Raw genomic sequence first — 14,268 nt, forward strand, 5'->3', positions numbered from 1 at the left:
CGCCGTGTCACGCCGAACATCACCGGCGTCTCGCCCCCCTTCGGCGGTACAGTGGGGGGGGGGGATCGGGGGGGTTAGAAACCAGCAGCTGCTTTACACTCCGGTTACCGCCCAATTAGGCGAGACGCTCGTTTAGCCGTCGCAGCGCCAGCGTTCTGCCAGTGAGCTAACACAACGCTGAGCGAGCTGCGCGGAAGACGAGGAGCGCTACGCTACGCTACGCTACGCTACGTTCGGCTCGTCTTCAAAACCCAAAGCGATCGACGGTGGCAGCCTCACGCACAGGCGATACCCATTATGCAAAAGAACACAGAACCATGCACTTCCCCACAGTGACCGCCTGTAGCCCCCGGGACACCAGCGCGGTGGCGCGGAGGGGCACGAATCTGGACAGGCGAACGGGAGGTCGCGGGTGTGAGTCCCACGCTGTGCTGCTGGGGTCGTACTTTTCCCGACTTGCTTCAGTAAATATCCTTTACAAACATACGAGAAATTAAAGCCACGCAGGAGAAGCGGAATTTTACAATAATAATAATAATAATAATATTCAGCCCCGGACCTGGCCTTATTGACGAAAAAATTATGGCTTGTCAGCTTCAAGTGTACAGCGGTAGAGGCATTATTGACCAAATGGGAGGGAGGGAGGGAGGGAGGGAGAGGGGAGGGAGAGAGAGAGAGAGAGAGACAGAGAGAGAGAGAGAGAGAGGCCACCTGACACACTCAGGCACAGGTAAAGTGTCTCTCCGCTTCCTCTGTGATTGCAGTGCGACAGCAGGCTCTTCAGGAAGCAGCAGCAGCAGCGGCAGAAATAGGAGAGCTTGCAGCAGACCTGGAGCTATTCAAATGTGACCCCTGGAGCACCTGGCTAATCTCTCTCTCTATCTCTCTGCCGTCGTTCCCGCCGTGCCCTCGAACCCGCGCCAGTCTGGGCGGATGCGGCCGCCACCGGGACCCACATCCAGCTCCGCACGGAGTCGTAAGTACACGGGGGGGCGGGGGGGGGTTGTTGTTGTTTAGAGGTTTTGTGTAACCGGGGTGCGCTGAAATATTCCGCTTCATCTTTTCAACCGATACTCTCTCACGTGCTCGCAGGGAAATGCAGTTTCACAGCGCTTCATTTGGTTATACTTAGACCGGTGCAGTCGCTGGCCAAAACACAATGGACACATGAAAGAAGTACGTGCATGTGTGTGTGTGTAAGCGTGTGCGTGTGTGTGAGTGCATGTGCATGTGTGTGTGCTTGCGTGTGAATGTGTGTGTGTGTGCATGTGCGTGTGTGCGTGTGTGTGTGTGGTGTGTGTGGTAGAGCGGTGTGCGTTGTGTGAGTGCTGTGCTGTGTGCTTGTGGTGTGTGTGTGCACGTGTGTGTGTGCTCTTGTGCTTGTGTGTGTGTGTGTGTGTGTGTGTAGGGGGTCAGAATCTGAAATAGTCTACCCTTCACCGAGCTCTCATTCAGGCACAAGGACTTGCTCATAGACCATATTCACAATGCTACATGTATTTTCTAGTTCAAATGAGGCGCAAGTCATATGAAATTGTGTCCTTCAGTTAAAACTAAACAACCACTTAATATCTCACCATGTTTTTTTTGGGGAGTTTTTATTTTATACCAGTTTGGCCTCCCAGACTGCACCTTGTTTTTCTCTGTACCAAAACGGAGGACTACAATCAGAGTCCTCCAGCTTCCCATCAGCCACCGCTATCCCAAAGCAGACGACCGTATTTGCACAATGAGTCAAGATCATCCGCATCTCAGACGAAAAACTCGACGGGCCGGTTCGGCGAGAGCGGGGGGGGGGGCGGGCGCTCGGCGCCCTGCGAGAGCTGCGGAACGCGCCCGTTCCAGGAACTAACGGCCCCGCCGATCGTCAGGCGGCATCGCGGCGCCGTCTGCGTCCTCCCAAGCGGCTAGCCGCAAAGCAGACCGGAAAGAAACTCCGTTAAAAACCGTTACAACCGCGTCGACGGCAGTGCGGGGCGGCCATTACACGGTCATTACCGGGCTTAAACACTGAACACAATAAAACCCTGGAGGAAATGGACATCCTGGGAGCGGGGCGGGGGCTAGCTCTGGACCCTAACGCGTCACGACTTTAAAAGTAAGAGTCGATACAGCCACGCGAATCTTAATTTGAATCCTTTATTGCAGTGTTAAAATAGGCCACGTGTTAGGTGGGTCCCAGAATGGGTCTGTAGACCACTAGGGCTGTGGTCAGTATGTGTATTTGATGGGTCCCTGAAAGGTACTAAATCTCTATTTTGGGTCCTGATATTAAAAAAAGTTTAAGAACCAGCGCTTTATTGGAATCCACACGTCTAACCCTTACTTAAACCATCTCTTATTTTGGCTATATATCTTAAGTTAAGTTAATGAGCAATACTCGAGCATAAAGCAGGACCTCAGTCTCTCTTCTTTTTGCCCTCATCTGCTTTTCAGTGACTCATTGGCCTTTGGCCTCTGTCCAACTGTTTGACTTTGTTCTCGGGCTTATGCATCATCAAACACAGTTGACTTTTCCACCATCGCTTTATTTAGCAACCGGGACAAAGCATGTGCCGTTCGTCTAGTGTTTATAGGAGGCTACACCCCACCCACCCCACCACCCCCCCCCTCCTGATTTTTTTGTGCCTGTGGAGTTGGTTCCCAATTTAACGTGACGCTCCAATATTGAAAAGCGGGCGTGACCTAATTAACACGCCTTACAGGCACGCAACATTTCACTTACGTAGTTGACAGCACTCAGCCGAAAAAAGTATCCCTCCTGCTCTCTCAAATATGAAAACAATACGATATAAAATCTCAAAGTGTCAGTTACCGAGGAACAGGAAGCTTTTGACCAAGAGGAGGCAGGGAGACGCAAGGTCCAGGCGGCAAGTCAGAAGCAACAAGTGGTTTTTTTTGCCCTGTCATCGCAACTACCAAGCTCTGCTTACTGTCGATGACTAAAAGCATCCATCGACGAGTCATGGCTTGCTAGGCTAATGCTACATGCTGTACATACAAGTACTGTAGTCTTAAATTTAGACTTAAAATCTTAGTTCTATTCTTTTGCTAAATAAGACAAACAAAATAAGCCACTGAGGTGTGAGACAGTTCTAGTCATTTCAAGATTTGCCAGATGGGGTAAGACAGTTTCTTAAAATAAGCCGATATTTTCTACTTGAGGGAAAAAAATAAGTCTGATTACAAGACTCAAACTCTTGTGAAGACAGACTTTTTTTTGCAGTGAAGGTACAGCTCCACTATAAATAGACAAAGTCTGATGCATGCAAATGTTCATCATTGTACAGGCTGAAAATATTTTTCACAGAAGAGGAAAATACTCGAGATGAGAATCCAGAAAGTAAATAAGCCTAATACTCAGGCGAAATAATTCTTATCACCATTTTTCATTTGAATGCGAAAATACAATATGTTGAGCACACAATATATCAAACAGAACTTTCGGAAGTCTTGTTATTAAAAAAAACTTTTTCTTTCTTTCCTCCAACAGCTACACTCGACGGCCAAAAAAGACCCGCAGTGCAGCTGCCCCTCCCAGCGTCGCAAAAAATGTCAGCCCACCTGAGCCAATCAGAGGGCAGGACGCAGCCCGTTCCAGCCAATCCGCACCAGCCCAGCCCGTCCGCGTTTCCCCCGGCCCCGCCCGCCACCGTGGCTGACGCCGCGGGATGCACCGCGCTGGACGGGACGGGCGCGGGGGACGGGGAGGGGGACGGGGACACCCTGTGCATCCGGGTGCTGGAGGACTCTCCGGACGCGGGCGTGTTCGTGGTGCGCGTGCAGTGCCAGGACCCCCTGCTGCTGGCCTACTGGAAGCGCAAGGCCTTCTTCTACAACGGGCAGGTGCAGCAGACGGACGCGCGGCTGCGGGAGGACGGGGCGGGGCTGGCCTTCGTGCTGCACGCCCTGCACCGCTCCCAGCGCCTGGCCAACTCGCACTACTGGACCCCCTTCGTGGTGGGCCTGTGCCTGGACGCCCTGCTCTTCCGCTACCGCCTGCCGCCCAGCCTGCAGTGGAACGGCGACATCCAGCACGTCATGCAGGAGAACACGCTGGTGCTCACTCGCTGAGAGGGGGGCGGGGCGTGGCCTGTGCTGAGGCACTGAGGAGGGGGTGTGGCCTGTGCTGAGGCACTGATGGGGGAGCGTGGACTGAGCTGAGGCACTGAGGAGGGGGCGTGGCCTGTGCTGAGGCACTGAGGAGGAGGGTGTGGCCTGTGCTGATTAACTAAGGGGGGCGTGGCCTGTACTGAGCACTGAGGAGGGGGCGTGGACCGAGCTGACGCACTGAGGAGGGGGTGTGGCCTGTGCTGAGGCACTGATGGGGGGGCGTGGACTGAGCTGAGGCACTGAGGAGGGGGTGTGGCCTGTGCTGAGGCACTGATGGGGGGGTGTGGCCTGTGCTGATGCACTGAGGAGGGGGCGTGGCCTGTGCTGAGGCACTGAGGAGGGGGGTGTGGCCTGCGCTGATGCACTGATGGGGGGGTGTGGCCTGTGCCTACGCACTGAGGGGGTCGGCTCATGTGGAGCCAATCAGAGAGCAGGACACGGCCAGCTCCAACAAATCGGCACTAATCCAGCACGTCTGCACTCTGAGGGGTGTGGCCTGTGCTGCTGCACTGAGGGGGGGTGTGGCCGGAGAAACGCCCCTCCGAAGACGCCCGACCTCCAGAGGACATCACTGAAGTACACATGCGCATCCCGAATCACGGGCAAACGAGTTTACAAACAGAGACGGGACATAACTTCATTAGGAAAGCCGGTGAGATCGCGGCGAGACAGATGCTGAGACGAGCACGGCCGTTTCGGAAACGCGGCGCGCGCGCTGCAGTGCTCTGATTGGCTGGCCCGTAAGCACCCCCCCACCCCACACGTTTTCCCGTCTCTAAAGAAAACATCACCGTAACAACGCGCTGCCAGACATTATCGAGCTGCAAATCACCGTTTGGACGGCATGCCAAGTAGCGTTGCTTCGATCAAACACTAGAGCAAATCAGGCTAAGAGGAAGGCAGGTGCCACAGAAGGCTTCTCATTGGTTCTCAAAAAAAAGCGAACCTCCCAAATCTCCTTTACTATGTGAAGAACACGCTGGGGGAAAAAACATACCAAATATTTTGAGTACGTGTACAGTTAATGGTGGCAGGGAAAACAGTATTGTGAAGTATATGTATATGGGCGGCAGTGTAGTATGAAGGGTAAGGAACTGGTCTTGTAATGTAAAGGTCACAGGTTCAATACCCATGGAAGGATACTGCCGTTGTGCCCTTGAACAAGGTGCTTAACCTGCATTGCTTCAGTGTGTATCCAGCTGTATAAATGGATGCAATGTAAATGCTATGTAAAAAAATGTTGTGCAAGTCGCTCTGGATAAGAGCGTCTGCCAAATGCCTGTACTGTAATGTAATGTCATGTAATGATAAATAAAAGTGCATTACCAATGTTCTTAAGTCCCGTTGATGAGAAACAACGATTTGCATAACTATGAAACTGAACTACACCGTAAAAACTGAAGAATAAAATGTAACAAAACAGATGAACTATGTCCCTTAAAATGTATCAACACACAATAGAATAGCATCTGCTGCATATTTATACAACCTATCATTAGAAAAGAGCAGGCAGAACAGCTGCCGTTCAGCTGCATGGACAAACACTTAAATGCTAAAACACACAAATGAGAAACTTGATCGACTGCAGTCGTGGAAACGAAACAGACGAATGTTTGTTTTTGTAGTCATACACCAATTCCGCCTAACAACCCGCGGAAGTAAACTCGGTTTCCCAGAGATGAAAGGGCTGGACTCACCGTCGTACAGGAAGTAGCTTCCATCTTTGAACACCGCCACGGTGGGGATCTCGTGCAGAGTCACGGTCTGAGAACACAGAAAACACGTTTTTTTCGTTTTTTTGACGCATGATCCATGTTTCACTTCAAAGGGCCGCCGTGTGACAGAGGTCAGAGGTCAGAGAGCCTTCTAGCGAAACGAGGCTTAGCAAGCTTGTGTCCTCGAGGAAGCCGTCTGGCCCGAAATGCCTCCGCAAATAACCCGCTGTGCAAACGGACAGCCAAGGAGGTTGCCATGGATACAGGAACCGACAGTGCAAACAAAGGAAAAACATCACGCAATTATTAAACAACGATCGAACTGAATCAACTTTTTAAAATTTTTTCCATCAAAGATTAAGAATACTTGTAAGCAGTACAAGGACACTAATCTCTACTTACGTTGACATGTAGGACAAAAATATTTGTGGAAAGTTCCAGTTAAAAGGCCCTGAAAATTTACCTATTTATAGGAGCTGTGCAGAAATGATGCAACACGCATAAGGCTGATGTGCAGCTTTGTGCAGGCTAACCACGTTATGCGTTACATCACTTACAGTATGTGTTATATTATATGTGTCTTTCAGAGACTGGGTCCCTGCGTACAGACACACTGCATTTTAAAACATCTAGTGCAGGGATCATCAACTCTGGCCCTCGAATCCAAATCCGGCCCTGGTTTTCTTTTCTCCCGGGTAGTGCTACTGATTGGCCAGACTGTCTTCACACCTGACCCCCAGGCAAAGGGAGGGTGGAAAACCTGCAGTTCTCGGCCCTCGAGGACCGTGAGTTGCTGATCCCTGATCTAGTGGGTATGTGTTCGCTCAGGACAGGGGTTCCAGTGCCGCCAGGGATTTTGGGCCCCAATTTCCCAGGGCCACCCCATCCCTGCACAATTACAGCACAGTTTTTTGAAAGACCCCATCAGTCAGGGCCCTTGGATTAACCCCCCCCCCTCCCCCAGCCGACCCCACCCTCAGCACCAGAACGAAGCGAGCGCTGCTCTCCTAATAACCAGCAACCAGCTTAAAGGTATCCTGTGACATATGACATTAAATTTATTAGTCCGTTTCCCCCCCCCTGCAGAACAAGGAAATACGAAATTTAAATTAAACTGGAACTTCAGAAAATATGCACCGCACCAAGCTACCCGTGCCTGATTCGAGTTGAGGCATATTAAAAATGAAACGAGAGACGTTATTTGGCGAGGGGGCGGGGGGTCGCCAAAGTTTCACATCTCCTGGGGCTCGCAGGAAGAACCCGCGTTATGAGGCGGATCTCATTCCGTAACCGGAATTATTAAATAAAGCCGAAAGTGGATTAAATGAATTTGAGTTGCTCGGGCCTCCCGTGAGAACCCATTACCCAATGACAGCGCGCGTAAATCCTCCAATAAAAGCGCGTGATGTATGCCGGCGCTCGCCCGAATGGAAATTGAAGCTCGCTCGGTAAATTCATTTGCATCGCGGGAGTTATAAAGCAAATGCCGCACGCTCCAAGCAATTATCAGCAGACTCGTCGGCGGATTTTATTTTCCGCTCGGTGAACCTCCATCCAGAACGTAAAACCCTTCATATGCGACCCATACCCCCCCCCCCCCCACATCAAACCGTTTTCCTCCCTGTTAATTAGTACACATGAATCTTTCAAAAAGAGACGCACAAGCGTCTGTAAATCGGAACAGAGGTACAGCAACTAAAGCCAATTATTTCGGAGATACCGAAGCAAATCGGGATTCTAGTAGCACATTTTATTAAGAAACGAAAAGAAAAAAAAGAATAAACTGCAGCGATTTCACACCGATAAACCGCAATCAAAACACCGTGGGGAGAAAAAAAAAAAAAAAGAAGTGTTAAGGTCTGGGATGCAGCACGTTTTCCCAACAGCCATTTCCTTTCATGCCCCGCACGTCTGGAATGAGTTACAAGGCATTCTTAATCTGAAATCCTTACCCTCTCTTGACATGCATAAAAATATGTTAAAATCTGTTTTTACTGAACAATGTTATTGCTTTTAGCAACAAGTGCCTTTTAGCTCCTGATCCTTGCATGTCTGTTTTTTTTTTTTTTATTATATATATTTTTTTATTTTCTTTGGTATGTTTTTAATATGAAACTTTTATTTTCCTGCTGCCATCTTGACCAGGACTCCCTGGCAGAAGAGATACTGTATCTCAATGGGACCTTCCTGGTTAAATAAAGGATAATAAATAAATAAAATGATGTGAGACTGGATTAGACTCGAGCCCCACAGTGAGTAATCCTCAGCTCCCTGACCCACTGAGAAGGCGTCGCTCTCACCCGCGCCCTCCTCGCTCCCTCAAAGGGGAACAGGGCAAAGGGGCCAGGCCTTCGGGACGCTGTGCTGGAGCCCTGCTCCGACGGGACGATCCCTTCAGGAGAGATCCCTTAATCTGCTGTGCGCAGGTGCCCCGCCCCGCACCCCCCCGCCCCTTTACCCTCCGAAGAGCTCAAACGACTGCTCGTAAGCACAACTGCTGGGTTAGACAGGGGCGCTGGGTTACACAGGGGCCTCCTTCTAGGAAACATGCCAATTCTGAATCATGTAATGCGTATATATATATATATATATATATATAGTGCTTTTCAGATATCAAAGGGATTTGCAGTGTGGTTGAGGTGATTCGTTCCGATCAGACGCTGTTGTTTTTCTTCAGACTCGGTGTAAAACCTGCTACCAGGCGGCGAAACATAAACCCTGCTGAATCTCGCACGTTCAAAAACCCGCGACAGGAGCGCGTCGAGCACGCTTCCTCTTAGAAAGGGTTTCTTTGAGCCTTCGTCCCTCACGTTCAGAAGCGCAGCGCATTCCTTTAATTTGTTCCATCTTCACCCCCCCCAGCCCCCACCCCCCCCACCCTTCGCTGCCCCGCTTCCTGAAACTACAAACCGCTTAACCAAAAAAAAAAAAAAAAAAGAAAACGCTCAACTTGCTAACACTCTCCCAAAGCTTCCCCCCTCCTCCACTAAAGATGAAAGGGAGAGGCGGAGAGGGGCGCTAAGAGGATCCAGATGAAAGGGCCGGCCCTGCCGCTATCTCTGAGGGAGCGCTGGAGGGGCGAGCGGGGCGAGCGGGGCAGGGAGGGGGAGAGAAGAGAGAGAGAGAGAGGGAGGGAGGGAGAGGGAGAGGGAGAGGGAGAGGGAGAGGAGAGAGAGAGAGAGAGGGAGAGAGAGGGAGAGGGAGAGGGAGAGGGAGGGAGAGGAGAGAGAGAGAGAGAGAGAGAGGAGAGAGAGAGAGAGAGAGAGGGAGAGGGAGAGAGAGAGAGAGGGAGGGAGAGAGAGGGAGAGGGAGAGAGAGGAGAGTGAGAGAGAGTGAGAGTGAGAGGGAGAGAGTGGGAGAGAGAGGGAGAGGGAGAGAGAGAGTGAGAGAGAGAGAGAGAGCGAGAGAGAGGTCTGTCCTCACGCTCAGACTCACCTTGGGCAAAGCGTCCTCTGAGGCCAGGAAGAAGTAGGTGTACACAATCAGCTCGGAGGCCACCTCGATGTACTTCTCCTGGGAGACGACAAGAAACACAGCCGTCGCAGCGAGAGCGAACAAACGCAAAAAAACAAAAGAGCAGATAGCATCAACCCCAGGGGACTGCCATTTTAAGCGCCTATATCGGTTAGGAGAAAGAAAGAAAAACCCTTTCCTCAGCTTTGTTACCAGGACAGCAAGGGACTTTCAGATTCTCATTTTCAGACAAACACCTCATTAATTCAGCTTTTGAAATAGGCTCGGCTTCTGAGCCGGCATCTGGTTGTCGCGTAAGTTGCAACATAAAGGTAGTGAACACAAAAAAAAAAACTGTAAGCTCAACAGTGAAGGAGAGTTGTGTTGTGCATAACCCTGGTACGGTTTAGGCAACCTAAAAACCCACAGAAGGCAAGGCTGATCACAGTCACAACTTAATGGTACTCTCTACTTGCATCAACTAAGCCTGAGTTAACTGACGTTCTCGTAGAAGAGCGTTGTGTCACTGCAGGTCTCCAGGCACTGGCTAACTCTACGCCACTCCACAACAGGCCGTTTCTGTGCGTGTGGCGATTCAGCTAGCGACTTCACCCAGGCGGTTCCATTTTTTGTTCAGCATCTGCACAGTGGACGGGGGTCACATGGGACACCCTTATGGCTGTTCGGAGAGGACACCCTGATATCAGAGGCCTACCTTCAGTGGCGACTCCCCACCGATGTAGACGAAGACCACGCTGTGATGGGTCACAACGTGCTCAAACATCTGCTGACTGGGGAGAGGGCGCACCACAGGCCTGGAGAGAGAGAGAGAGCACGCACACACACATACATACACACACGCATGCACGCACGAGCGCGCACACACACACACAAAGGGCAATTAACCTGAGGTTCTCTTATGGGAGCAATCTGGAGAGATATTCCTCTCAGGGCTAGGCTGCAGTTTGACAGTAAACACTGAGCTGAAAGGTGATCCCATTCATCAGAAAAGTGCAGCAGTTAAATTGATTGGTATGTGGCGCCACCTAGTGGCAACAAAGAAAGCCAGCCACAAAAACATGCAAGTGCAAGTGTGACATGTCATGAATGTGTTTACTACTGCAAAAAGTGAACCAATCCATAGGCCTCTGAAAGGATTTTAGATTACACTGCATTTGATTATCTTCTCTAGAATACCTGTAAAAACAATTAACCATTGCAATTAATCACATTTTAATGCAAGTTAAATGTTAAAAATCTCAAAAATATCAAACAAACATATGTCCAAATTTTATCATCTCTCAAATCATCTCTCTTTTTAGGAACAAATTTCAATGCTTGCTAATTAATATTTTTTAAAAGTGCACACATTAATAAACTCAACAAGACAATCAAGTACACAACAAGACAGCCAAGGAAAGAGTGATGATGAACTGTGAATCGGTGGTGAAGCAGACAGGATACAGTAAAAGAACAAACTGTCTGACAGACTTCCTGACATATCTCAGCTTTAGCCGTATCGATTAATCAATGCCCTGCTATTAATCTGAGGAGGCAGCAGCCCAGGTCTCACACTGGAGCCATCTAGCTGAGCTGTGCAGCTGTGGCACCACCGGGCTGCACCACATACACAACTACTGCAGCACTTCCCAAAAGGGGGGGGGGGGCACAGAGATACACTGTGGGCGGGCAGGAGGAGGTTGAAGGATGTGTGAGTGTGAGCTGGGAGGGCGGGGGGGTGCTTAGAAAAATTCCCTATCAGGGGAGCATGACCAAAAAAGTTTTGGGACCCACTGAAGTATTGTGTGCAGAGAGCAGAGACCAGACTGTCTGAATGAGGCAGGTATAACATGGGATGCTATGGCCTACTCTCCACCGCCCAGCCAGGCCCCAGCTCACATAAAGGCCTTTTTATATGACTGGCTCACTTCACACTAGCATTCCGTGGACTGTAAAGTGGCGGCGAGACGTCGCGGCTATTCGCGAATGCTAACGGCGGGGCGAGAGCAAACGCAGCCAAAGGCCTGAAGCCGAAGGCGTCGGACAGAACGATGTCGCGCGACGTAAAAAAAACCGCCGACGAACGAGGAACACCAGGGCCCAGCCACGCCTCCTTACCCCGCCACCCTGTTGGCAAACTCGATGATGTCATCCTTGGTCCTGGGCCCTCTGTAGTTGTAGGCCAGGTCTCCCTTTATCCTGTTAAAAAAAAAAAAAGGGTTACCGTCGGTTACAGAACAGCGTTCAAAGGACAGGGTGGCAACCCCAGTCAGTGCAAAGAGCCGGACAGAATATTACTGGCTGGCTGACAGTGCACAATCAGTGGGGTCGCAGTACTGAATGGCAAGGTCACAGATACTCAAATCCCGGCCCTCAAATCCAAATCCGGCCCAGGTTTTCTTTTCTCCCAGGTAACTAACTGATTCAAACAGTGCTACCAATTGGGCAGACTGTCTTCACGCCTGACTCGCAGGTAAAGGGAGGGTGGAAAACCAGCAGTTCTCTGGCCCGTGAGGACCGTGATTTGAGTAACAGGGGGGTTAAGTAAATAGACTGCAGGTGGCACACGCTGTATCGCGTCCATTTCAATTCAATTCAGGAAACAATTCAAATTCAGTTGAGGAACTGAAAAATCCTCAACTCTTTTTCAATTCATGAATTTAATTTCTATTGATTTCCTTCACTGATTTGAAATGGGACTGGTCTCAACCAGGCACGCGAATTATCTACCATCTCCAATCTTCAAACTATCTCCAAGCGAGCCATATTAGTTCATTTGTTTTTTGTGCATCGCTTATGAATACCTTTCAGAAGGACTGAAAACCAGTTATTCCAGACTAATGCAGTGCTATTAATGCCACACATTTTTCTGAATGTAGGCCAAGATCCGTTTGTCTTACGACAGCAATCGCAGTATGTCTAGGTGCTAAACCCAGCACCTAAAAGCACTGGTGCTAGAAAACAAACTGACAAAGTTCAGACTTACAGCTTTATAGTGGGATAGCCACGGACTCCAAACTCAGACGCGACACCTAGAAGAGATTACATTTCTTTTTATTACAACACAATGTTTTCCAAACTGTCATCAATGGCTTGCTTATTATATAAACCACTCAATAAATCACATTACCCGGTGCAAAGTTAACACAATACTCATGTTTTCAATATATACGTATTCCACAAATGGCAACATAAAGCCTCATGACCCATGGTCATGATTTAAGTATTTTTCTTCACACCAGAAAAATGGAATCCCTTACGGAATGACCATATCTGTGTGAAATTCCCAACAATAGTACACCATAATGTGACCACATGCCCTCTATTAGCTTCATTAAGAAGCACAGCAAGCTTTGCTCACACTCCATACACTGTACTGGTACTATGTGCGTCTGCTTTCCACTCCGAACATTTATTCAGGTTCGTTTTAAGGGAAACCTCCACTGAAAATAACATGAAATCAGAACACAGAGAAACACCCTCTTAATTCGGTTCCCACTATCCTCGTATTTCATAACTGAAAATTCTAATGTTGATGTAACAATCACTACTGGTAACTGAAAGCAGTGGAGTTCTAGAACACTGACTTAGAATTCTGAAAAAAAAAAACTTCCAAAAAACCTGCTCTTCGTAGGGTTGTGCAAACTGTTCTATTCAAACCCCGTATGTAATAAGTCCAAGAAGCAGTTTCACCATCTGCGCACGGTTTGTGTAGCCCAGCTGTAATCTACAGCCCATAAAATAAAGTTTTTGTGATGATGTTACCCACCTACTCATAAACATCTGGTGTAACCACACTAACATTTTTTTATTTATTTTTTTTGGTCCAAGTGCTAATCACTATGGCTGCCTGTCACCATTGTGTGAGCATTACTGAAGAGCACCACGCCCATTATTAATATCCATGAATCATTACAAACACAACAAAGAATCCATTGACTCCCGATTGAGAATCCATCGACGGGCATCCAGAGGACGGGGCAAAAGCGCGAGAGAGCGAGAGAATCTCGTTGGCACGGACGCGATCCTGGCCGTCGCCACCCCCCGGTCGTTATAAATAGCCACCGCGGCAGGATTTGGACCGGACCGGACCGGACCAGACCGGACCGATCCGCCAAACCGCATTAAAACGAAAGCAGCCTCATTAACTCCTGGGAGCAGACGTGAGGGACTTAGAAGGGATTTGGCGGGGAAAATACCCCCGGAGAGGAGCTGACGACGCGGTAAGGCCATCTGGAACGCCGACCGCGCGTCACGCTCGTCGTTTCCGTGGGGGGGGGGGGGAGCTTTCAAACGCACCGCAGTGTCATCGGCGAAGTGCAATATAACCAAATCTTCACCCATCGCCAAAAGTTCCTGTGTGCCTCATTACAATAACTTATTTGTTTTTTGTTAGGAGCAACTCTGCAAGCTAGGGAAGCTCACAAAGCTTCTATTGACCTTCTATTGATACACTATATGACCAAAAGTATCTGGACACCCCTTGGTCTGGGGCTGTATATCATGGTTTGGGCTAGGCCCCTTAGTTCCAATATAGGCTAATCTTACTGCAGTGACATTTTAGATGATTCTGTGCATCCAACTTTGTGGCAACAGTTTGGGGAAGGCCCTTTCCTGTTTCAGCATGACAATGCCCCCAGGCACACAGCAAGGTCTATATAGAAACAGCTTTGTCAACAACGGTGTGCATGAACTTGACTGGCCTGCACAGAGCCCTGACCTCAACCCCATCCAACACCTTTGGGATCAATTAGAAAGCCACCTGCGAGCCAGGTCTAATCGCCCAATCAGTGCCCAAGCTCACTAAATGCTTTTCTGGATGAATGGTTGAAAATCCCAGCAGCAATGCTCCAACATCTAGTATAACCTTCCCAGAAGAGTGGAGGTTGTTATAGCAGCAAAGGGTGGGTCAACTCTATATTAATGACCATTATTTTGGATGCGATGTTGGATGTCAGGTGTCCACATACTTTTGGCCATGTAGTGT

At 49.4% G+C, this 14,268-nt stretch overlaps 2 protein-coding genes across 3 annotated transcripts in view; one reads left to right on the top strand and one right to left on the bottom strand.

Annotated features, from left to right (window-relative positions):
• Positions 1-14,268, bottom strand: part of LOC135260715 (protein disulfide-isomerase TMX3-like) — a 32,679-nt gene that overhangs the window by 16,396 nt on the left and 2,015 nt on the right. For both annotated transcript variants that reach the window (XM_064346175.1, XM_064346176.1), the window contains exons 5-9: positions 12,268-12,313; positions 11,400-11,480; positions 9,997-10,096; positions 9,264-9,341; positions 5,811-5,877 (exon numbers count right to left, since the gene is read on the bottom strand). In XM_064346175.1, the coding sequence (XP_064202245.1) occupies positions 5,811-5,877; positions 9,264-9,341; positions 9,997-10,096; positions 11,400-11,480; positions 12,268-12,313 (372 nt within the window). The remainder of the gene's footprint in view (positions 1-5,810; positions 5,878-9,263; positions 9,342-9,996; positions 10,097-11,399; positions 11,481-12,267; positions 12,314-14,268) is intronic.
• LOC135260716 (uncharacterized) lies at positions 696-4,198 on the top strand. Its single transcript, XM_064346177.1, has 2 exons — positions 696-976; positions 3,494-4,198. The coding sequence occupies exons 1-2, from the start codon at positions 934-936 to the stop codon at positions 4,072-4,074; spliced, it is 624 nt and encodes a 207-aa protein (XP_064202247.1). The 5' UTR covers positions 696-933; the 3' UTR covers positions 4,075-4,198.

Source organism: Anguilla rostrata, chromosome 8 (genome assembly GCF_018555375.3).
Source record: "Anguilla rostrata isolate EN2019 chromosome 8, ASM1855537v3, whole genome shotgun sequence".
Lineage (NCBI taxonomy): Eukaryota > Metazoa > Chordata > Actinopteri > Anguilliformes > Anguillidae > Anguilla > Anguilla rostrata.